General features: G+C 47.8%; 1 protein-coding gene across 1 annotated transcript; it reads left to right on the forward strand.

Annotated features, from left to right (window-relative positions):
- The first annotated feature begins 13,862 nt into the window (after window positions 1-13,862).
- LOC119160756 (uncharacterized) lies at window positions 13,863-17,350 on the forward strand. The gene is made up of 5 exons (XM_075879221.1): window positions 13,863-13,885; window positions 15,624-15,723; window positions 15,842-15,996; window positions 16,098-16,425; window positions 16,499-17,350. Exons 2-5 carry the CDS (start codon window positions 15,641-15,643, stop codon window positions 17,208-17,210), a joined length of 1,278 nt encoding a protein of 425 aa, XP_075735336.1. The 5' UTR covers window positions 13,863-13,885; window positions 15,624-15,640; the 3' UTR covers window positions 17,211-17,350.
- Window positions 17,351-25,536: the final 8,186 nt, after the last annotated feature.

Consider the following 25,536-nt stretch of genomic DNA (forward strand, 5'->3'; position numbering starts at 1 on the left):
AACACATCTTGACCCATGTCCAAAGTAAAATAAAAAATGTGGCATAGACTCGTTGACAGTTTCGAATGAAACCAACTCCCACAGTTTATAGGATCAGTCGAATTTTAATGCGGAACAAATAGTATGTTGGGGTCCACTATGACTTTAGCGATGCATTTCCATCAAGGAAACGTTAAAAAAATGGACGCAATCACATGTCAAGGAAAAAGTTCCTTCAACAGGCATCTAACCGATTACCATTTCTATCCACCACCACAAGTTCCATGCACGCTATCCACTACACAACAGCCACAGATTGTAACTCCTACAGAAACGCGTAACACATCTCGCCCTTTTTTCATAAAGTGCTCTTTTTCATCAGGGTACTGTCACCACCTCGCAGCAGTAAAGCAAATCATCATTACTGTGGTCATCGCAACAAACACCTGCAAAATGTAGTAGCTCCCAATCTGTCCCATTCATCCGCCCCATTCCACATTAAATAGTGCTGTAGGTGTCAACCACTAAAATATACATTTGGCGAATACTCCTTTATCAAGGTACAGTAAACATTCAATTACTTTTGTAAAGCCGCGTTTTATTTTCGTGCAATACGAATTCCTATGACAAAGGGATCAACTATGTTTTCTTAATTTCAGTAAATGATCTGTTATACTTTATTTTCATAATAAGTATTACACATTCTCACATATATTGATGATTGTGTGTAATATAATTTACCTTGTTTGCTAATGGTCCATAAAACGTTACTACTGACGCAAGCAATTATTAACATTATTACTATTATTATATTGCTCTTATTACCCACATCTCAATCAGACAGCCATACTCACTCCGTGTTAGGAGCTCCGAGGAAACAGGCATGAACTCTCTGCAACACCGTCTGATGGCTCCCGCAGCATATCCGCTGCAGTGGCAGTGGCAGATTATTGACTGCGAAGTATCTATCAAGTATGTTGCTAACACACATATACTACACACATCCGCACGCATTTCCTGGAACTTCAACATAAATACATTTGCCCAGAATTCTTTACCGATGCGTCTTATAATGGTGTGTCCCATGCAGCTCTTGGTCCATCTTTTTCAAATTCTGGTATTCTGCACCCCTAAACAAGAGTTTTCACCGCAGAAGCCCATGTAATATCTGTGGCCGACAAGCATATCAAGGAATAACAACGACACTGCATGGTTATATAAAAAGATTCCTTCGGCATCGTAACGTTAAAAACTCTAAAAAACATAAAAATCCTGTCCTTGTGTCGCTTTACTTTCTTTTATGCACGATCTACGCCCTCAAACAAAATGTTTTTTGTGTGCTGGGTGCCAGTGCACGGCGAGATCACTGGAAACGTTGTGGCGGGTCAGCTATAGCTGCGTTGGCACGACCACGCACCCGCCAATACATTCATGGCCGTCCCTGCACTTGACATGAAACCTTTCCGACGGCGGGAGTGCAGGGCATGCTGGCAGTGCTTATGGTATAGGCTAACGGAAAACAAACTACATGTTATCAAACCGATACTTCAAAAGAGGCCACCAGTATCCAGATCATGCTACGCACAAGTAACACTTACCAGGCTACAAATAGGACACACAAACAGATTCATGCCTTTTGTCCGTTGGCGATCTGCCAATCTTTCTTGGGTGATTCTTAAGAAGGAAAGTGAGCCCTGTAACTGTCTGCATCAAAGTGCGACACCTCAACAGTAACTCACGAGGGATTGGGGTAAGGAGGGATTAAAATGATAAGATTAAAGGTGTAGAGGTAGAGAGGGGGAAGGAGAGAGCATGGCGCAGGGACAGCGACACCCAGAATAAAGGAGATGATAAGAAAGATGGACACGGTCATATCGGAGGACGGGGCACCACTCGGCGAGAGCTCTTGTCGGCGGCAGAAGATGGCGTAGGGCGAGCCAGTCAGCCAGAGCTGCGCTGTCGTCGGAGATAGCGGGGGCAGCATGAAATCCAGAGAGCGAGATTTGGAGAACCACTTACGGTTTTCCAAATCCTCATTCAGTGCAATAAGTTAGATACTCTTAGAAAGAATTATGTTCTTTTTATTGCCCTAACGACCACAGATTCCCTTTCACCCATTAGTGATCATAGGTAGGGAACCACTTTTGATGATGAAGTGTGGGGTTTAAGATCCCACAATTGTCACATGATTATGAGAGAAGCCTTATTGGAAGGCTCCGGAAATTTCGACCTCTTGGGTTCTTCAACATGCACCAAAATTTAAGCACACGAGCCTACAGCATTTTCGCCTCCATCGAAAATGCAGCCGCCAGAGCCGGGATTCGATCTCGGGACCTTTGGATGAACAGCCGAGTACTTTAGCCACTAGACCACAGCGGCGTGGCGGGGAACCATTTTTATCACGTAAACCGTTGCTGGTAATTTTAAAAGACATGCTTACTTTTAATGCCATATATCTAGGCGCTGCGTAGCACGACCTCTAAAGAGAGGTGGCTGCTGCAGTGACTATACATCCCCACTATTGTTTGACTGTCGCAACCATTCGTCGTCCACTCTACCTGTACATCCTTCAAGTCTGTTATGATTTTAATACTTCTATGCTTTTACCTGTCTTAGCACAAGGAATTTTAATGATCCATACAGCCACGTACCATATCATTGTTCACATCTCTTGTCTACTGAATTGGCGCTGTTTGGCCATCAAGTGGTCCTTGCGCCATAAAACACCACACATCGTCATACCATAATTTTATCATTTTTTATTCGCACCTTTTACACTTCTAAATTGCATGTGGTTTCAGGTCGCTATACAGCTGTAATACGCGCTGTCATCGCAATTATTGGTTATCGCTTACATGGTATAAAAGATATGGCACTCTTTGGCCACTTATGGCCTTTATCCACAAATCCTCACTAATCATCATCATCATCATCAAGGCGAATCAAAACAGTACATGTGTGTATTCAATACAAGAATCATGGGTGTTTATTTTCTTATCAGTAGCTCTTCCACTGCCTGCTTTAGTTTTGGTCCACGACTGAGAGAGGTTCTCCTCTCCAAATGTTGAATTATTCTTCACCACAAGGGGGTGGGGTTTCTTGCTCAGGATTTCACCTTATCAAAGAAAAAGTATGCTAGATATGACAATACGAATTTTGATGGCATCTGCTCAATCCTAATTAACTTATCACTCAGGATGGCCCATTTGACCAGATCCTTAACTTGGCAACCTTCAAAACCTTTGTATACTGCAACGACCTGACTAAGAAAAAGAATAAGTGCTAGCCTACTTAGAATTCTACGACATTGCGTGGTACCGATTCTGGTATTAACGCATGAAATTATGCAGCATGTTCATGTGAACTTTCCCTTCCAGTAGTGGGCTTATTATTGTATAATGTAGAAAGGTAGTTTCGGAACAATAGTTTATTAGAATAAGACATGATTTAGCATTTCTAATTGGTATTGCTTTCAAGTTTATACCATCCGACAAAACTATCCCACTTTAGGGGCTTAGCCGCTATGGGGGTGTGCTTCAGCACAAGAGTGCAAGTATTTTTGTGTAGATATGCTAGTAAGCCTCTCTTTTTAATTGTTGTAAAAATAAAAATTGGCATATCCCACATATATCTTGGAAAGCAATGTTATGCAAAGTATGCATATGAAAGATGATATTGTTGTAATATTTTATTGAGTGAGACATTACAAAGTGGCACTAAAGGTGTGTACAAATGTACTCACAGACGTAAGTTAAAGAGCCACATATGATCTATCTAACGAGCTGCTTATACCAATATCAACAAGGATATTAGTAACACAGCAGTAAGCTGATATGAAAAAGCGCTGTTGCTCGCGAGGATGGTAGCCCTGGACACTGCTAACTCCGCTTCAGTGAGTGGCACCTAACTAGAATTGACGTTCACCCGACATGACAGCTAGCTGCATCATAGGAACACATCTAATGTTTATATAATGGTATAGCCAGCACTGCAACCATGCATTTCACGAACTTTAGGGTCTACTTGAAAAGAAGTTTCGAAACCTGGAATGCAACCTTCTGGTAGAATACTTATGGCCGCTGTGATTCAATTCCTGCTGGGACCCTGACATTTGTTTCTTGCATTCATCGGGTCAACGTTTGCAATGTCAGCTTTCTCATTACGCTCATGCATTAAAATTACCCATGTGTGATCTCGCCATTACTGGGTAGATATAAAGTGTCAATCACCTGTGGCACATACCCATGGGTTGGTATGTGCCACCAACAAGCTCAAGTTCGCACGCTTCTCGTTTTTAATTTTCAACCACTAACAGAGGAATGAGCTACATGCAGCAGCCTCCTTAGTACAGCTGCTCTCTTTGGCTGCTGACACAGAGTGACACAAGGTTTTGCTTATGACCTCTTGATACTATCTGAATTCACCATTCATTTTTTTTCTCTCTTTAGGTTAAACGCACATTCTCCGTTTTTCTAAGTGGGGTGCCGTCAAAGCTGAACTGTGTTCTGTCGGAGGCATATAGTTTTTATCCTTCCTTCATCAAGATATACGAGTCACGTGCCGTTGTGAAATGGCGATCGAAACCCTTAACAAAAAGCCACCTGGAGTGGCTTTTGGTGAATGTGGAAGGTCGGGCAAGTTTTGTCCCATTCATTTTTCAGGAAATGTTAAATTCATAGAACCATTACGTACACACGCGCTAGATATAGGACCTGTTGCAACATGTATAGTTCTTTTAGGACAATTTTTTTCGTTATTTAACTTTCCAGGGTACACTAAAATATTTGACACATTCACAGTGGCCAAATTTATTTGTTATCCTGCAACCCCCCCCCCCTTAACAAATTCCTGGGTAGCCATGTGCCAAATGTTTACAGTCGGCGAAGCTGATTATATCGTGTCTCTATACTAAAGCGCGCTGTAAATTTCACCTTTTCGACAATATGAGGTCTCAAAACTAGTTCAAGTCTAATGTAGTTGGACGAGAAGTGCACTGTGTAAAACTACTAGCGGCTGTTCGAAAAGGCATCGCATATGTTTAAGATAACCCCTTTCGCGTAGAGTTCATGACTCGGAGGCACATGCGTTCCTTCAGCTCGGTTCCAAGGTTGGCTCCTCCTAATATAAGCACTTGGAGGTTGCATGAAACAAGCTATGTAAGCGCAAAAGCACATGGTTAAAACAAGATCAACCTTTCAGAAAGCAATAAATATTATCTTTCTTAAAATGCATGCAAAAAACGGAGTCGTGACCGACATAAATGTTGTGACAATGGTACTTATACTCGGGTTTCTCATTAAACAATCGAGTGCATGTGGACCCACAAGAGGAACAGCCACTGCTCTGGATATCGTAAAGACTGCCGAAAAACGACCGTATGAGTTAATTGTGCTTTCGATACCTCTCTTTGTAGTTCACCAGTAGCTACTTATAATTTAGCGCAGCTCAAGGCGCTGCTTTGAGTTATCAGCTATAGGCGGATCCGTGCAAATTCCGATTTCGATGTGCGTGTGCTTGTTTGGGCAGCCCCTTGAAACAGTCAATGTCCACTCGTGCACCATTGCGTGAAGCAGCTGTGCGTACACTGACAAAAACTCAGAAACACATTAAACGCGCTAAAAACGAGCAACTACACGCTTTCGCAGGCTACGGCGAGCGCGCTCCTGATGCAGACGTTCCTGGGATATTCACCACCATGTGACTACAGCGCCGCCGCTACTGTCAGCCACCGGGGAGACAGCAGAGATAAGACGCGACCTGAGAACCATAGAGTTAATATGCAGAGAACACCTACTACTTTCATTTGCCATTGCCCATCCTTGCACGAGGATATTTTTGACGGCCCATAAATACAAGCAAATTCATATATTGTAACAAGTTTTTATTGATTGTGAAAGCTGATGTGCAGTAAAATGAGTTGGGAAAGTGTTACATGTGTAGATTAACTGATGGCCAGGCGGTAGTGACTGCCGTAAACAGTAGGCCATCAGGCCCGCGAAGAACACGAGAACATGTTGAGCCCTTAGCCCAGAACACTGTGTAGGAAGAGGAGGTGACTGTTCGCTTCGGAGGTGCAGCAGAGCAGCTCCATGAAGAACTTGTTCGGTTTCGTCTTCTCTCTACTCGATGGTGCTAGAAGTACCGGGGCCATGCGAGTCGCTAACTGATGATAGCGGCCGCTTCAGTTCGCTCCGACACGAGGCTGTCTTTCATATCGAACGTCTCTCTTTTTTTGTGAACTATCCGCAATCTTTGAAAGTTTTGGTTAACCCTGGGAGCTTATACGACGTGCGTGTGGCCACGTAAAAGCGATGGGGAAGAAGTGTTTCGCCCCACGCTGTAACACAGGGTACAAATCCTGTACCGAGAAACTTTCGCTGTTTTCTGCGCCGAGAGGTGAAAAACGTTTTCGGGTGTGGAGAAATGGCATTCCACGCAAGGATTGAATCCTACAGTCAACAGACCACCTCTGCGAACGGCACTTCAAGCATCATTTGGTGAGCAAAACCTGAGAAGCGGTCTACAACGGGAATGTTTTGTGTCGAGCACCCCGTAAAGCGTCCCTCTCCGAAGACGCAGTGCCCAGTATTTCTCTGGACTGCCCAAGCTATCTCTCGAAAGAGGAAAAACAACGCAAGAAACCAGCCGAGAGACTTCACGTTAACGAGACTTTCAAGAAGCACTGAAAGCAAAGCCAGGAACTCTGTGGCTCGCTTTCTCAATGCTTTTTTGCGGATCCCCCCGAAAGTGGTGCTACTGCTTCGGACATGCTCTTGCATGATTGTACCTCGGCACCCCTCGCAGCGCTGTCGACTTTTGATGAACTGTTTAGAAGCCCAGCATGCGTTGAGCTTTTGTTAACAACTGGGGGTTTTCACCGACTGAAGGTTGACGAGCTTCGCAATGTTGTGTTCTCAGAATTGCAGCGTGTTCGAGAACCACAGTGCGCTGCTGACACAAGCCACAGAGTGCCGTGGAAACTGCTTGACATTAATCAAGACATGCGCAGAAGTAGAGTTTCAAAGAAATTGCACGCAAAGGAATGCTTACGAGCTTACCATTGATCATATATTAGATAACAACTGGCTCTCATTTCCTTGCATCACCCACAGAGATGAAGTAATTGCTAAAATCTTGCATTATTATGTGGGTCTTTGGATGAGGCAGTATTGTAAACAGAGAAAAGAAAAGGAAAACAAGATACACAAGCTCAGAAAACTGTCACAACTTGTGACTGCACATGCGTCCTAAACAGAGTATTTGGCTTGGTGTTTGAATGTGTGTGATATCCTCAACGTTTTTTGTTGCGTACATTTTTCTGTAAAACAGTGCAATAAACATATATATTTGCGAACAAGCTTATTAGGCATGAATAACTGCAAAACTATGTTTAAAAAACGCAAAACTGAAGTAGATATTTGATTCATGTGTGTGCCCTAGTTCAGCGAAATTCAAATTTCCTTCGTATGCCGAAGTCACCGTGACCGCGGTGGATAGCACTAGTGCACCGCAACATTTAATTGCCCCTATTGCTGTTTAGGTTACTCACAGAGGTGGTTGCGTCTTCTCGAAGAATTGTTGAAGCTACAGTCGCTGTCGCGTCCCAAACAGCGTGCATGTGCTTCGGCCTTAAAATTCACATACCAACTCGAGACGTCCCAAAGAACCTCAGTTCTTTCGAAACGCTATTTTTGTTTGAAGCGACCCTTAATTCATGCCACCGAAATCCAAGCACACGCTGTGTGCGGAACAGTGCGATATACGTTTCATGCCCATGGCAACTTAAGACCCGCAGTACATGGCCCCTATTCGCGATGCGCCACCTACGAGCGCACACGTCCGGCCGAACCAAGTTTAACCGCGCTCGCCCACCACGTTGTCACCTCTCCTTCCTACACCGTGGCCCAGAACGAACTGTGGTTTATTGTTTCCAAAACGGCCACCCCGCCGCTGTGCCAGGCTTGCACAGCTCAACACAACTATCAGCGCCGCGTGGGGGCGCTGCATTTGAACCAACATTGTAACACTCCTCCCCTCTTAGGAGGAAGACTACGGGGAGTACCTATTCACCGGTTTTCTTGTTCTTGTGCCACGTCGCAACTTCGGCGTGCTAGGCGTAGGCACGACAGAGTCACTGTTCACATGCACACCACTGTTGACCGCAGTCCCGTCTCACTCCGTGGCACAGCTACTCCCAGAGAAGCTGGTTCCAGGTAGCTGTTCCTGATGAGGCACTTCTGGAACAGCTGGCGCATGATGAAGCGGAGGCTCCAACTGTGGTGGAGCTGCAGCGATAGCAGTTTCAGGAGAGACCAATGTTTCTGTCTGCACAAGGGGCAAGTGATCCCTGTGTCGGTTTCCCAAGGTGCCATATTCAAAACGGACACTGGCTGATGATGTAGTGACGTCCACGACACTGGCAGGCACCCAGGGTGTGCCCCTGCAAAAGTTTCGCGCGTGCGCATCATCACCTGGCTGCAGTGATGGAGCCTGTACAACTTCTGCTCGAGTTGTTTTAGGAATACAGATGCCTGCAGGTTTGGCCTAAGGACATCCAACGGAGTCTTGAACATTCTTCCTGTCAAGAGTTCATACGGTGGCCGACCTGTCTCTTCATGTGGTGTGGTCCTATAGAGGAACAGAAATCTGGAGATTTGCGTTAGGAAGTTCCCAGAACTAGACTTCTTGAGTTTGTTCTTCACAGTTTGTACAACTCTTTCAGCTACACCATTTGAGGCAGGGTGATATGGCGGTACAAGCATGCGGCGCATTCCATTACGAGTTAAGAACTAAAGATACTGGGCACTGGTGAAGGCAGGACCGTTGTCTGAAACTATGACATCAGGCAGGCCATGCTGAGCGAATGCAATTCTCAATGCAGAAATGGTAGCTTCTGCAGATGTGGAAGACACAGGAAACACTTCTATCCACTTTGAGAACGCATCCACAAAAACCAAGAATGTGTGACCTAGAAATAGTCTTCCAAAATCAATGTGAAGCCTTGACCAGGGTCGCTGTGGAAAAAGCCACGGCGTCCGCTGAACCGGTTGTGCAGCTCGATGTCGAGTCTGGCATGTAGCACAGCTCTTCACGCTGTTGGCAATATCATTGTCAATGCCTGGCCACCAAACATGGCTCCTGGCAATCATCTTGCTCTTCTCGATACCCGGGTGGCTGGCATGAAGAACACCAAGAACTTGGGCCTGCAATGACTTTGGGATCACTACTCTTGATTTCCAAAGTAGGCAACCCTCATGGAGACCGAGTTCTGAGCTTCTGGTATTGAAAGGGTTCCACTCTGGCCGTACTGGGAGGCTTTCTCCTTTCAGAACGACAAGAACAAGGCCCAGAAGTGGGTCATTTCGTGTGGCTTGGGCCACAACACCTGGTGAAAGGAGTCTCGGATATGCCTCCTCTAGCAAGAAGATTTCAGCCGGTCATGGTAATGCAGTAGTGTCAGTTGGGAGAGGCAGTCTACTAAGAGCATCAGCGTGGCCGAGCTCTTTGCCAGGCTTGTATACCAGTTCGTACTTGTAAGCAGACAGCTTCAGAGCCCACCTGACCACTCGAGGCGAAGCTTGCACGGGAACGGGCTTGTTGGCACCCATCAGTCCAAGAAGTGGCTTGTGGTCAGTGTGTGCTTCGAATGAGATGCCCCACAAGTACTGGTGGAACTGATCCACACCAAACACTAATGCCAGTGCCTTTTTGTCGAGCTGACTGTAGTTTTGTTCTGCTTTTGACAAGCTCCTTGAGGCGAGGCAAAAGCAATGGGATGTTCCCCGCCATCAGCATCTTTGTGCGCCAGAACTGCACCTATAACATAAGGCGATGCGGCACAGCCGAGGCAAACAGGCCTTGCAGGGTTGAAATGCACAAGAACTGGAGCTGATGTCACCAAGTTCTTGCAGCCATTGAATGCATCTTGAGTTCATGTCTCCACTCCCACTTCTTCCTTTCACAAAGAAGTAAGTGCAGTGGACGAAGGAGTGATGAAAGATTGGGTAAGAAGCGCCTGTAGAAGTTTACAAGTCCCAAGAACCTCTGAAGTTCCCTGACATCCTGAGGCACAGGAGCGTGCAAAATGGCTGCTACCTTGTCAACATTCGGGGAAAGGCCTTCCTTGCTGATGATTTGCCCGAGATACTGAACTTGCGGCACAAAGAAATGGCATTTTTCAAGTTTCAGCTTGAGGCCAGATTCCTGAAGTTTGCTAAGTACAGTACGAAGGTTGCGAAGGTGCTCAGCATCATTTGCGCCAGTCACAAGAATGTCATCAAAATAGACTGCTACATGGGGCAGTCCCCTGAACAAGTTCTCGATATCGTGCTAAATTATGGCAGGAGCAGATAAGACACCAAAAGGCAACCGGGTGTACCGAAATAACCCCATATGCGTTGAAATTGAGACATACTCCCTAGAGGCGTCAAGGGCAACTTGCTGGTACGCATCTCACAAATCCAATTCTGTGAATTTCTCACCTCCAGCAAGCACAGTTCACAGGTCCCCGATCCTTACAATGGGGTACTGCTCCACTGTTGCCACTGGGTTTATGGCGACACCAAAGTCTCCACAAATTCTGATGCGTCCATCCCTTTTGGTCACAGGAACAATAGGTGCAGCCCACTTTGCTGTCTTGACTGGAACAAGAATGGAATCTCTTCTTAGTCTATGGATTTCTTGAGTTACTCTATCTGTCAAGGCGTACGGCAGTGGACGTGGCTTGAAGAACTGAGGCGGAGCATCTGAAGGAACATGTAGAGAAGCTTTAGCACCCTTGAATGTACCCAGGCCTTCTTCAAACACTTCAGCGTAGTCTTAGACTAGGTGTTTGACGTCGGAAAGTGCATGGATGTTCACTTCAACATCGGAGACGCCAATGCCCAGCTCACGCATCCAGTTGCGTCCAAGAAGAGTGGGCGATCTGTCTCAGGTCAGAAAAATAGGTAGGTCGGCCTCCCTGCCATGAAACTTACACTGACGTCAGCTTTGCCCTGAACCTTTTTTAGTTCCCCGGAATAGCTTCACAGAAGCACTTGTGAGGGCTGCACAGGAACCGAAGGCAAAAGCTTAAGAAGACGTGACTTTGCCACGACAGAGACACTTGCCCCCGTGTCCACTTCCATGCGGAGCGGCTTGCCGCAAACGTCAACAGTGACGGTGAAAGGCGGATGCGGCGTGGCGTAGTCGACCGGCCACATGTCAAAAACTTCGTAAGATGAAGTGGTAGCGGCGTCCTGCTTGCGTACCGTATGAACACGATGACGGTTACTCGACGACAGTGAACTGCAAGCCGAAAACGCACGTGCCTTGGTAGGGCTGTTGCTTTGGGCTTGGCTGTCCCTTCGTCGCGAATTGCACACCTTCGCCAAATGACCTCGTTTGTGGCAGTAATTGTAGATTGTCTTTACATGCTTGCGTTTTGATGCAAGATGACCGTCCCCACAACGGCAGCAGGTGACGCCCCCAGAACCTGACGAGACACGGTGAGTCGAGAAAGAGCTGCTTGTGTTCGCTTGCGCCATCTCACCTGCGTCCTTTTTTGCTACTTCCATTCTTATGGCGGTCTGCACAGCGTCCTCGAAGGTGAGGTCCGGTTTTCCCAGAAGTCTTCTTTGAAGATCCTCGTTGTTTATGCCAAACACGACGTGGTGGCGGATCATGTTTTTGAGTTCAGCCCCGAAGCTGCAGTGCTCGGACAGGCTTTTTAGTGCTGCGATAAAATTGCTGACTGATTCCCCTTCCGCTCGAACGCGCGAGTTAAAAAAAAAACGCTGCACGACGGCAGAGGGCTTGGGACAATAATGGCTTCCAAGTACTCGAAGAATGTCGTCCAGATTCTTGTCACTGGGCTTGGCGGGCTGGACCTAATTGCGGAGCAAAGCATACGTTCTCTGCCCGCAGCAGCTGATGAACACGGCAGTACGCTTGTCTGGAGCGAAATTATTCACCAGAAAAAATTCTTTGAGCCAGTCCACGTAACAGGGCCAGTCGTCTCCTCCCCCCTCGAATGGCTCGAGGTTGCCGAAACTTGGCATGGTGAACAGATGGCAGAGAGTTGCGGGAACGAAGACTTACATGAAACTTCCTTTCATCCTCGTCGCCAGTCGTTACATGTGTGGATTAACTGATGGCCAGGCGGTAGTGACTACCGTGAACAGTAGGCCATCAGGCCCGCGAAGAACACGAGAACATGTTGAGCCCTTAGCCCAGAACGAACTGTGGTTTATTGTTTTCAAAACGTCCACCCCGCCGCTATGCCAGGCTTGCACAGCTCAACCCAACTATGCGCGCCGCGTGGAGGCGCTGCAATTAAACCAACATTGTAACAAAACGTATTAAAAAACTTCAAAAATAATTTTTTAATCGTCGTCAGAAGTTTGCCTTACAGGCTCTTTTAATAAAGTTAGCGTGATTATATCTTTTTATATAAAAGCGATATTGATATAAGGTTTGCAGTTTTTTAAATAAGCATGCTGAGAAAAGGATGATGAATTTTCACCCCTGCTATGCGCTTTTTGTGAAAGAAAGGCCTGCAATATGGACAGAAAAACTTTTTATGTTAAGTTTAAGAATTTTTATAACAAAGTATACGTTACGCAGACACTCTAAATATAATTGAGCGTAAGGACCGGTATGCCTATACATAGCCAAACAAATTATAGGTACGTATTATTAATATACTTTGTGTAATTAATTCATCGACGAGTTCGAAAAACGCAACAGAGCAGATAATTAGTGGGGCACTCCACATCTCCGTCATTATTGATTTACTGTGCTTCCAAGAAAATTTTTACGGCAAAACATAGTGCTGATATCTTCTTTACACAGATCAGACAGCAATAATATATAAAATTTTTAATGAAATGTAAGAGGTCGACCAGCCATGCTGTGTTCGATCTTACGTGAAATCACGCAGCTTACGCCAGCTGCTTTGAGCGGACGAATCTATAGACGAAATATGTCGGGGCCTGCAGGAATCGAACCCAAGCTTTCTGCGTAGCAACCTAGTATTCTGCCGCGGAGCCGCCGTCCGCGCCGGCTCAAGCGCTACATTTATATAGCTTCCCGCTACTGGGGTTGAACACCCATTTCGCTGTTGGCATCGTTACGAACAGTACACATTTTAATTTTTAACATGCCTGCGTACATTTGTACATTTCGTTAGCGAGACAAAAAATACAACACAGCTATCTTTCATTAACACCTATACTCAAGGCACATGTGACCATCCGAAGCTTTTTGCAATCGGGGCTCTACGACTCGAGATGTGTACCACGAATGGTCGCAACACATACCACCCTCATGTGCGCAAGTACGATGCTCCGAGAGCGTCATACCACGTACATTATCCTAGAGCAACCACGGATCGCATTACCTCGCGGAATTCATAACGCCGTTCCAATTCTGTCATTAATGCTTCATCCCTTCGACCAGGGACATTGCGCCATAAAGATTCACACTATATGTCAAACAGCGACGCGCGCACAAGGCGGGCCTTCAGAACTAGTTTAAGAGAATTTTATTTCCAGATATATCTTACATAGCTTATGTGCACACAAAGAGATAGACATGATGGTCATGCGTACGTACGTGCAAACTGTACATACAGCGAAAATAACTCATTTGCGAATGCAGTGATGTAAAATGCAGAAATTGTACAACAAGGACAAGACATCCAGCATCGAGATGATTAACCTTGTGGGCCCTGGTGTCCTCAAACGAGAACAAGTCCTAAAAAAGGTGTTTGTGGCATTTTTAACCAGAAAAACGAAACTGAAACCGAAATTGTAGCGCTCGCAAAACATCTCCAGTGGCTTTGACATCAGTTCTCGCGCTCTCACGTTCGTCAGAGCAGCAGCGAGAACAACAAAGATGGAAGACGACGAACGGGGCGCTGGGCCAAGTAAGTGCGGATTTTTGTATTTTTTTACCCGTAAACCACTGTTGTTGTCGCGATAAGAATTTAGCACAAAGTTTTTAACTCTATATAGAAGACGTAATCACCCAAGACATTCTCGGCAAATGCGTATTTCAGTGATCGCATGCATAAGAGCATTTGTCCTTATTTGAGTACACAGGGGTTCGGTGGTTGCCACGTTTCGCAGGTGATGGTGGGGCGTCTCGTGGCCGTACAGCTGCTTTTGCTTATTTTTCAGGTGCCGAAATGAAACCTCAATTCTTCTACTCAGCAACGAGAGCCCGTAGGCCCCGATTCGTGCCGCTCGAAGACGCGGATGAAATGTTCGCTCAGTTGGACAATGGCGGCAAGGTTCCTTTTGGCGTTGCATAAGTGGTTGCCAGACTGGAAGGGTGGTTGTTGCCAGACTGCCGCTAAATTTGGCCGAAAATTTTTCTTGTAGTTGTGGCTTCTTCGTAAGAGTTTGGTGCTATCCGCGGTGCATGAGCGACGCTGGCCTTTTTAATTAACGGAATGAACCGAGCCTAGCAGAAGTCGAGCGCGGCGCTGCCGTGTAATTAAGAGGCTGTTTTAATTAACGGAATGAACCGCGCATTAGAGAATTCGTTTTATTTACGGAATGAACCGTGCCTAGCAGAAATCGAGCGTGGGGCTGCCGCGCAATTAAGAGGCCAATTTAATTAACGGAATAAACCGCGCCTAGCAAAAGTCGAGCGTGAGGCAGCCGCGCAATTAAGAGGACGTTTTAACAGCTATGTACGCCTGGACTCGCGAAATGCACCGCGGATAGCAACAAACTCTTACGGTAAAGCCACAACTACAAAAAACATTTTCGCCAAATTTAGCAGCAGTCTGGCAACAACCACCCCAAAGTCTGGCAACAAACTTATGAAACGCCAAAAGGAACCTTGCCACAATGGCAACCTATAGGAGGGTTGCACATGGGCGTGGCCCGCGAGATGGCGCGAGCGTCGAAAAGGCAGCGCGTCCATCTTTGTGGTTCCCCTCGCCCGGCCGGCCCGGCAAGCAGTCACATGAACGTGATCGCGGGTGCGCGTCTGTGCGAGATTCTTGAGGTCAAACAATGGTGAACTGTGCCGTATTTGGTTGCTACAACCACTCGAAAAAGAACCCTGGTGATCAGAACGCGTCTGATGTCGGCTTTTTTTCCATACCTAAAGTTATTGTTAACCAATGCAAGCGCACGAAAGACGTCACGCAGCGACGAAGAGCGGAGTGGCTCCGACGCATTAATCGAAAAGACTTGGATGGATCGGGAACCCACTACTGCGTGTTGCGGTAAACATTTAATTTCCGGTAAGTTTTCGGAACCTATGCAACATCAAAGACGTTGGCTTTTGCTGTATGCCGTGTTGAAAAACGTTTTCGAAACGTGTTTACCAGCAGGAGACGAGCGCGTGCGCTACGTCCGGGATCGCTGCTTACGAAGCAGTCAGTTAAGCACATCAGCAGTAAAAGTTGCAACTGCACGCTTGAACAGCTTGGTAAATTACTGTCGCTTTCATGTCAAGCACTTCGTTTTTGTCCCGTCCACAAAACGTGCATCCAATTAAAGCAGCGGATTTCACTCTAGGTAGGGCCGGCGTGTTACTGCCTGCTTACGCATCGTTTAGACGAGAGCACACTGCGTCGCTGATTGTTGAGGGAACGGTCAGCTAAGCACATTAACGTTGATATCACCGCCGCTCTTTGCATTTCGCAGGACGCCCTTCTTACGCGATGGCTGAAGCCGATCCGGACTGGGCGCCATCTCTTCATCTTGGATATGGAAATCCAAGAGACAGTGGCAGTTCAGCGTCCCGGTAGGACTGCCAAAGAACGCTCATTAGTTCTTAGTTAATGTGAAAGCACCATATTTTTATATGTCTTGATTTGTTTATGTGCAGGCTGTAGTTAATGACCAAATTCTACTTTTTACAGACACACAAGGCATTTGAAAAGGCTGCAAAAGAAGCACAAGCTGTTCCAGCCGCTGCAAGCTTGCTCAGATGATGAAAGCATACCTCCCACGCCACTTGATTGTGAAAACAGTGAAGAGCCCGAGATGGCCATCCAGGAGGAATGCAGCATTAGTGGTACGTTTTATGCAATTTTATTCACATGAAAACTTTAGACCCAGGCAGTTTTATGTGTTAAAAAACAACGTCTCGACGTTACTAACTTGTCAATCTTTCAGGGAGGACTGACTTTGGGGAAACCACAGAGTTGACAATGCAGCAAATTAAGCTGCTTGAAGAGGAAAATAACCGCCTTATCTCAGAATTGGTTGACACCAAAGGCCAACTTCGCACTCACATCCTGTCTGAAGAATGCCTCAAAGAGAAGCCAGACATGCTGCAATTTTACACTGGGATGCCAAACTTTAATCTGTTATGGGCACTCTTCCTGGTTTTAGAACGAGGCATATCACATACAAGCCGGAACTGCTTGACGAAGTTCCAGGAGATGCTTGTCTTCCTCATTTGTCTCCGTCTCAATGTTCCATTGCAAGATTTGGCTTACAGGTGATCAAATTTTACATTACTTACGACTTTGTTTTTATTCTGGTAACTTGCTAACTACACGAATTCCTTACAGGTTTCATGTTTCCCGCGCCACAATCTCGAGGGTGTTCAACAAGTGGCTAGACGCGGCTTTTGTCCGTCTTGAAAGAGCAGTAGTGTGGCCAGAACGTGACGTCTTGCGTAAAACAATGCCAATGGTATTTCGAAAAGCATTTGGCACAGATGTAGTTGTCATACTCGACTGCTTTGAAGTGTTTATTGAACGGCCTTCATCAATGATCTCTCGTTCACAGACGTGGTCAACCTATAAAAACCACAACACAGTGAAATTTCTCGTTGGCATTGCTCCTCAAGGAAACGTAACATTCATGTCACATGGCTGGTGTGGCCGCACTAGTGACAAGGCAATAACGGAAGGAAGTAAAATGCTCGACAATCTTTTGCCTGGCGACATGGTTCTAGCGGACAGGGGCTTCACAATATCAGACTCTGTGGGAATACGTTCCGCTAGGTTAGTAACGCCTGCGTTCACAAAAGGCAAACCACAGCTTTCGGCTTTCCAAGTAGAAAGAACACGCAGGGTGGCCAACGTGCGCATACATGTCGAAAGGGTTATTGGTCTGCTGCGGAACAAGTTTCGCATACTGAAGCACACACTACCAGTTGAGATGCTCACTGCAGATGAGAAAGGATCAACAGTGCTTGACAAAATAGCATTTGTGTGCGCAGCGCTAGTCAACCTCTGCGATTCTCTGGTTCTTTTGGTTAATTGTGCAAAGCCCTGAAATGTGCCGTAGGCATACTCTTTTTTTAGTTTCGTCATTTTTTCTATTATGTTGTTCATGCTGCTGTCAGATATATTGTTTACATAGTTGTGTATAATCCATCGTTGTTAATAAAGGTCCCTGCTTTCCTTTTCACTGCACTTCACTGGGCTACTCATTCTTTGCTATATGTCAAGAGACATGACATTTCAAGTGAACACATTCGGTGCACTTTTCGTGCCTTGTCTATTATTAACGCAATAAAATTGCAGCTATTAAGACAGATACCAAGGAAGCTTTTTCAACTGCAGTCACCACAATAGTGCAAAACAAACTATACATTATTTTGTAGCACTTTCATTTAGAGGTGAAATGTTGCTCATATGAATGAATACTTTGCGAATGTCAATACAGCGGAATGAAATCACACCTTATTCAGCAGCTTCTTGCATTCTACACAATACCACTTCTTAGCTCGAGGAGCCCTTTGCAAGTTCACACACTCAAAATGAAACCATTTGAACTTGCATGAGCGGCTGTCACACCTAATCATTTTGCCAGATTCTGGCTTTTGGCACATGCAGTACAGGAGGTCACTGGATGTTTCAGTGTCCTGAACCTCTTCTTCTGATGCGTCAACACTGGCTTTGTTCGTCCAATAATTAAAACAAAGTTCAGGAAGCATAACACGCTCGAAGTACACCTGACAGCGCTCTGCCATTGATTTACACATGTTGGGTTCCTTGTACACTCTTAGTGTGACAAAATCTTTCGTGGTCCACACGACGACGTCGCAGTAATTTTTCTTGCATACAAGCAGTTCTAACTGGACCTGGTAGTAATAAGCATGGTCTGTACGAAGCCTCAGCTCTCCCCTCTGCAATATTATGCACGAAGATGGAGAGGTAGCCAGCTCTCTGACGGTGCCGTCGCGCCCATTGTATGGACACTTGATCTCGAGCACCCCGTCACCACAGCACGTGCAACTGACAAGGCCGTCTGGTGTAGCAGCCAAGGATGACTGCTCTTGCGAAATTTGCAATCCTGAAATGTCGCACTTGAAGTTCAAATGAATGCTCGCCGAGGCACTTGCATATCCTTGCAGCGAAGGATTGGAATGACCTTCCGTCCCACGTCGTGCGCCACTCCAGCCCCATTCTTTTCAAAGCGCACATGGAAGAAACCCTGTATTGCCCACCCCTCATGTAACACCCCTCCCAGGGGTTTTTGAGGTATAATAAATAAATAAATAAATAAATATGCCTTTCGTGCTGTCTCTTCATGGTCCTTACCCCACGCAGTCTGAGGGGACCAGAACTGTGTTTCTTGAGGATAGCAGACCTTCTTCAGTAGGGAGATTGAAGGGCTAGGTATGGATGTCCTGCATACAGCTTTTGCATTCGATGCTGTGATGCGACCTGCCCGGAAAGCAAACCATTTTGTAGACTTCGCTTGTTCTCTAGTCTCGGCTTCAACCAGGGTAGTAACCTGCAATCAGAATAAGATGTATGCATATGGGGTTACAGAATATCGCGACTGGTTTGTGTAAGTTTACATGAAGCCCACATGTAAACACAAAATGTATGCCCGTTAACAATACGTGTGGCTCAATGCTGAGGGTCCTCATTACTTCCGCACAGTGCTCTCTCAAAGCGGCGTCTGTTCTTGGAGCTTCGTCCTTCGACAAGTTCGTCAAGATCGCCTGGGGAAATCTCATGGCAACAGGAACGAAATCTGCCGCATATGTGCTGTGCACAGACAACAGAACTGGCCGGCTGCCGCTCCTATGACAAGCTGCCAAAAATGACGACCACTCTGCATCCGTAGTTTTTTCAACGACCTTGCGCGGTCGTCTGTAAACATGGCTTGATTTGCTAGCATCCATGCACACTTTCTTGGTACGTGCCGAAGCAAAGCTAGCATCGGAGCACCGCTTGCCCTCAAGGTGCCTCACATAGGGTGGGAGCCAGGCATTCTCTTCATCGGTGCATACTTTGCCATCTCTCTTCCTTACCACAACCTCTACATAAGATAATAATGCTGCAATGTGCGAGCATGCCTCCCCGAGGCCTGCCTTGCAAATGCAATGTGCATTCAAGATTTCTCCATCTTCTTTTGTTAGCACCGAGGCTTCTAACGGCTTGTCGGAGACGGCCTGCGAGTGTCGAACCTGAAAAAGCGGTGCAGCATCAGTCAACGTTAGCAGGTGGCAGCTGTTTCATTCTAATAAGGACAGCAAAAAACAATGTAGCATTAGAACAAAACTAGAGAAGTTTGGGGGCCCTTAAGCTTCGCTTTTAAAAGTCGCGACAGTGATACCCTTAGGTTTAACAGGTTTTGAGATAAAAAAATTTTTCTTACCCGCACTCGTTTCGAAGCACGATCGCTAGTTCTCTCGTGTTCCTAGGACACGGTAACTTGTTGAGGTCCGGATGTAATGTGAGTACACGGCCGCTTTTGGTCGATCGGCTAGGAGACCGTAGGCGATCTCTGGGCGCGCAACTGCCCGACGCGCGTCGTTGGACCCTGCAGCAAAGATCATTTTCGATCGCAAGCGGCTTGGGTTCAAGCACAAACTATGCCACTTTTATCACCCCACACGTGCTGGCAAACGGCGAAGCCCCTCCGCACAAATTTATGAAGCGACACTACCGCGGCGACAAAAATAGTTTGTCCGAGCACTACGAGGGGAATGTGAAGCATAAGCACCACTCACGTTTCCGACGACGACGCGGCGGCCGTCTCCGAGATCTCGAACTCTTGGCTGTTGGACCCATCCGCTAGTAACGTAATTGTGGGCGTCCATCGATTTGTAAGCTTTAAGTTCGCCCCTTGTTATAAAGCTTGTACCGTCAACAAGGTAGTCCTTAATGTCGGTGAACTCGATGCGCGGATAGCACTTCATGTCACAAACAGCTTCATCGCTGCTAAAATGGAACGGGTCGATGCCGCCACAAAGGTGAACCTTTTGTTCGTAGCGGACTTTTGCAGGACCCCGGAGGTCACGCGCGTAGGCACTCAGTCGCATTTCACCGAGGTACACACGGTCGCGCACACAACCTGTCACCGCTGCTCGCCGCTTTGTAGGGAGAGCGCCACCACGGACCGTAAAGATGGCGGCGGAGGCAGGCACCGCTAGCGCCCCAAGCGGATGACGTCACGTGCAACCCTCCTATCGGATGTCGGTGATACTGAAGATGAGGAAGACGATAACTTCGTTTTTGAAGAGACTGGGAGCAATGACGGCGTCCTTGAAACGCGGGAAGCGTCAGGTGAGTCGGACGAGTCAGACGAGGAACAGGCATGTCAAGAAACATCGTGGTGCCGGAAAGCTTTTCAGAAGCCGTCAGCCGATTTCAGGGGAGTTTGCGATGAAAATGGACCTCTTCAAGGTGAGCTGCCAACGCCATACGAATATTTTTCACGTTACGTGCCCAAGAGCGTTTTTGTTGAACTGGCTGACAAAACGAACATGTATTCCATATTCAAAGAAGGCAAATCGGTCCTAACAAATGATGAAGAAATAAGGAAACTTATGTCTCCTATTTGCTGATGGGCATTGTCAAATACCCCCGTCTGCGTTTACACTGGAAGCCTGTTCTGAAAACAGAAATGTTCGCGAAGGCGGATATGTCAAGGAACCGCTTTGAAAAACTGCGCAACTGCCTCCACATTGTCGACGTGACCAAAGAGAATAATTCCAGTGACCGCCTTTGGAAAGTGAGACCGCTGCTGACTTACTTCAAACAAAGGTGCCACAATATTACGTTGGAGGAACGATTATGCATTGACGAGCAGATCATACCATTCAAAAGTAAACTCGACATAAAACAATACGTCAAGGGTAAACCAAAGCCGTGGGGCGTCAAGGTGTATATGTTGTGCGGAGCTTCCGGCATCATATACGATTTTCTTATTTACCAAGGTTCAACGACATGCCTGAATCCAGACCAAAAGAAGGAATTTGGCGTCACGGGTGCTTTGGTTCTTCACTTCACGTCAAGGATTCCGGATGGACTTAGACAGAAAATGTTTTTTGACAATTTCTTTACATCTTTCCTGTGATTTGAGAACTCGACAAGAAGAAGATATAAGCTGCCGGCACTATACGCATCAACAGGATGCAAAACTGTCCACTGAAATCGGAGAAATAACTGAAAAAAGCTGGAAGAGGCTCCCATGACACTTTAGTAAGCAGTGATGGAAAGATTGCCATAACGCGGTGGTTGGATAACCGCGCGGTGAACATGGCATCCTACTTCCTAGCTGTTGAAGAAGAAGACTGTGTCTCCCGATGGAGTAAGATAGATGGTGCTTTCATTGAAGTGAAACGGCCTGCTCTAGTGCAAGAATACAATCAGAGCATGGAAGGAGTTGACAAGACCGACTTTCTTGTGTCACTATACTGCACCAACATTCGTTCTAGAAAATGGACACTTCGCGTTATTGCACACTTTATGAACTTGGCTGTGACGAACTCCTGGCTGGAATATCGACGCAATGCTGAGAAACAAGGACTACGCGTGAACGATCAGATGGACATTCTAGATATCACGCTGCAAGTTATGGATGCCCTAGCAAAAGCTGGTGTGGCTGTTGCGTCGCGAAAGCGTGGGAGACCGTCTTCTTCCCCGATGCAGCCATTCAAAAATCTTCAGTGTGGCAATCGAAGGCCAGTGGAAGATGTCAGGTATGACCAAACCAGTCACTGGCCTGTTGCGAAAGAAGAACAACAGCGCTGCATGCTGAAAGGCTGCAAGGGCAAGCCAAGAATCAAGTGTGAAAAGTGCAACGTCCAGCTCTGCCTTATAAATGGGAGAAACTGCTTCAAAGAATTTCATGTCCGTCACTGAACAATACACGCGTTGCTAGAAACTATTTTACTGCACCAGACCAGACGTCATCGCAACCATCTTCCTCTGCTTGCCGCTCGACTACTGCAGCCCGTCTGTTCTCTTCTAATCAATCCTCGGGCACGGCTATGTCTTCAATGGTGAGCACGTTTTCCAACCTGTGCGTACGTGCAGGCAACAACGCCAAACGAGTCTGTCAGGCGAGCAAAGTGTTGCAGGCCGAGAAAGTGACACAAGCAGAGAACGTGAAATAACGCTGTCTGCCTCACGCGGAACCTCGAAAGCCGGGCCAGCCACTTCGCGCACAAAACACGAAGGCCGCGCCATGCGCCGACCCAGCGGTGAGAAAGAAAGCAGGTCTTTCTGTTTCCACAAAGGCTGCCGCTCAGCCTATCACTGCCAAGCAAGATATTCCAGCGATCAAGGTGTCCCATGTGGAGAACATAAAAAGACGAAGCCTGTCTCACGCGGAACATCGAAAGCCGGGCCAGCCACTTCGCGCAAAAAACACGAAGGCCGCGATGTGCGCCCACCCAGCGGTGAGAAAGAAAGCAGGTCTTTCTGTTTCCACAAAGGCTGCCGTTCAGCCCATTACTGCCAAGCAAGATATTCCAGCGATCAAGGTGTCCCACGCGGAGAACGTTAAAAGACGAAGCCTGCCTCACGCGGAACCTCGAAAGCCGGGCCAGCCACTTCGCGCACAAAACACGAAGGCCGCGCCGTGCGTCCACCCAGCAGTGAGAAAGAAAGCAGGTCTTTTCTTTGTGTTTCCACAAAGGCTGCCGCTCAGCCCATCACTGCCAAGCAAAATATTCCAGCGATCAAGGTGTCCCATGCGGAGTACGTGAAAAGACGAAGCCTGCCTCACGCGGAACCTCGAAAGCCGGGCCAGCCACTTCGCGCACAAAACACGAAGGCCGCGCCGTGCGCCCACCCAGCGGTGAGAAAGAAAGCAGGTCTTTCTGTTTCCACAAAGGCTGCCGCTCAGCCCATCACTGCCAAGCAAGATATTCCAGCGATCAAGGTGTCCCATGTGGAGAACGTGAAAAAACGAATCCTGCCTCACGCGGAACCTCGAAAGCCGGGCCAGCTACTTCGCGCACAAAACACGAAGGCCGCGCCGTGCGCCCACCCAGCGGTGAGAAAGAAAGCAGGTCTTTCTGTTTCCACAAAGGCTGCCGTCAGCCCATCACTGCCAAGCAAGATATTCCAGCGATCAAGGTGTCCCATGTGGAGAACGTGAAAAGACGAAGCCTGCCTCACCCGGATCCTCGAAAGCCGGGCCAGCCACTTCGCGCACGAAACACGAAGGCCGCGCCGTGCGCCCACCCAGCGGTGAGAAAGAAAGCAGGTCTTTGTTTTCACAAAGGCTGCCGTTCAGCCCATCACTGGCAAGCCTATATTCCAGCGATCGATCAAGGTGTCCCATGTGGAGAACATGAAAAGACGAAGCCTGCCTGACGCGAAACCTCGAAAGCCGGGCCAGCCACTTCGCGCACAAAACACGAAGGCCGCGCCGTGCGCCCACCCAGCGGTGAGAAAGAAAGCAGGTCTTTCTGTTTCCACAAAGGCTTCCACTCAGCCCATCACTGCCAAGCAAGATATTCCAGCGATCAAGGTGTCCCATGTGGAGAACATGAAAAGACGAAGCCTGTATCACGCGGAACCTCGAAAGCCGGGCCAGCCACTTCGCGCACAAAACACGACGGCCGCGCCTTACGCCCACCCAGCGGTGAGAAAGAAAGCAGGTCTTTCTGTTTCCACAAAGGCTGCCGTTCAGCCCATCACTGCCAAGCAAGATATTCCAGGGATCAAGGTGTCCTATTTGGAGAACGTGAAAGACGAAGCCTGCCTCACACGGAACCTCGAAAGCCGGGCCAGCCACTTCGCGAACAAAACACGAAGGCCGCGCCATGCGCCCACCCAGCAGTGAGAAAGAAAGCAGGTGTTTCTGTTTCCACAAAGGCTGCCACTCATTCCATCACTGCCAAGCAAGATATTCCAGCGATCAAGGTGTCCCATGTGGAGAACGTGAAAAGACGAAGCCTGCCTCACGCGGAACCTCGAAAGCCCGGCCAGCCACTTCGCGCACAAAACACGAAGGCCGCGCCGTGGGCCCACCTAGCGGTGAGAAAGAAAGCAGGTCTTTGTTTCCACAAAGGCTGCCGCTAAGCCCATCACTGTCAAGCAAGATATTCCAGCGATCAAGGTGTCCCATGTGGAGGACGTGAAAAGACGAAGCCTGCCTCACGCAGAACCTCGAAAGCCGGGCCAGCCACTTCGCGCACAAAACACGAAGGCCGCGCCGTGCGCCCACCTAGCGGTGAAAAAGAAAGCAGGTCTTTGTTTCCACAAAGGGTGCCGCTCAGCCCATCACTGCCAAGCAAGATATTTCAGCGATCAAGGTGTCCCATGCGGAGTACGTGAAAAGACGAAGCCTGCCTCACGCGGAACCTCGAAAGCCGGGCCAGCCACTTCGCGCACAAAACACGAAGGCCGCGTCGTGCCAACACCCAGCGGTGAGAAAGAAAGCAGGTCTTTTCTTTCTGTTTCCACAAAGGCAGCCACTCAGCCCATCACTGCCAAGCAAGATATTCCAGCAATCAAGGTGTCCCATGTGGAGAACGTGAAAAGACGAAGCCTGCCTCACCCGGATCCTCGAAAGCCGGGCCAGCCACTTCGCGCACGAAACACGAAGGCTGCGCCGTGCGCCCACCCAGCGGTGAAAAAGAAAGCAGGTCATTGTTTCCACAAAGGGTGCCACTCAGCCCATCACTGCCAAGCAAGATATTTCAGCGATCAAGGTGTCCCATGTGGAGAACGTGAAAAGACGAAGCCTGCCTCACGCGGAACCTCGAAAGCCGGGCCAGCCACTTCGCGCACAAAACACGAAGGCCGCGTCGTGCCCACACCCAGCGGTGAGAAAGAAAGCAGGTCTTTTCTTTCTGTTTCCACAAAGGCTGACGCTCAGCCCATCACTGCCAAGCAAGATATTCCAGCGATCAATGTGTCCCATGTGGAGAACATGAAAGACGAAGCATGCCTCACACGGAACCTCGAAAGCCGGGCCAGCCACTTCGCGCACAAAACACGAAGGCCGCGCCGTGCGCCCACCCAGCTGTGAGAAAGAAAGCAGGTCCTCAGCCCATCACTGCCAAGCAAGATATTCGAGCGATCAAGGTGTCCCATGTGGAGAACGTGAAAAGACGAAGCCTGCCTCAGACGAAACCTCGAAAGCCGGGCCAGCCACTTCGCGCACAAAACACGAAGGCCGCGCCGTGCGCCCACCCAGCGGTGAAAAAGAAAGCAGGTCTTTGTTTCCAAAAAGGCTGCCGCTCAGCCCATCACTGCCAAGCAAAATATTCCAGCGATCAAGGTGTCCCATGCGGAGTACGTGAAAAGACGAAGCCTGCCTCACGCGGAACCTCGAAAGCCGGGCCAGCCACTTCGCGCACAAAACACGAAGGCCGCGCCGTGCGCCCACCCAGCGGTGA

The sequence above is a fragment of the Rhipicephalus microplus genome, chromosome X (assembly GCF_043290135.1).
Source record: "Rhipicephalus microplus isolate Deutch F79 chromosome X, USDA_Rmic, whole genome shotgun sequence".
Taxonomy (NCBI): domain Eukaryota; kingdom Metazoa; phylum Arthropoda; class Arachnida; order Ixodida; family Ixodidae; genus Rhipicephalus; species Rhipicephalus microplus.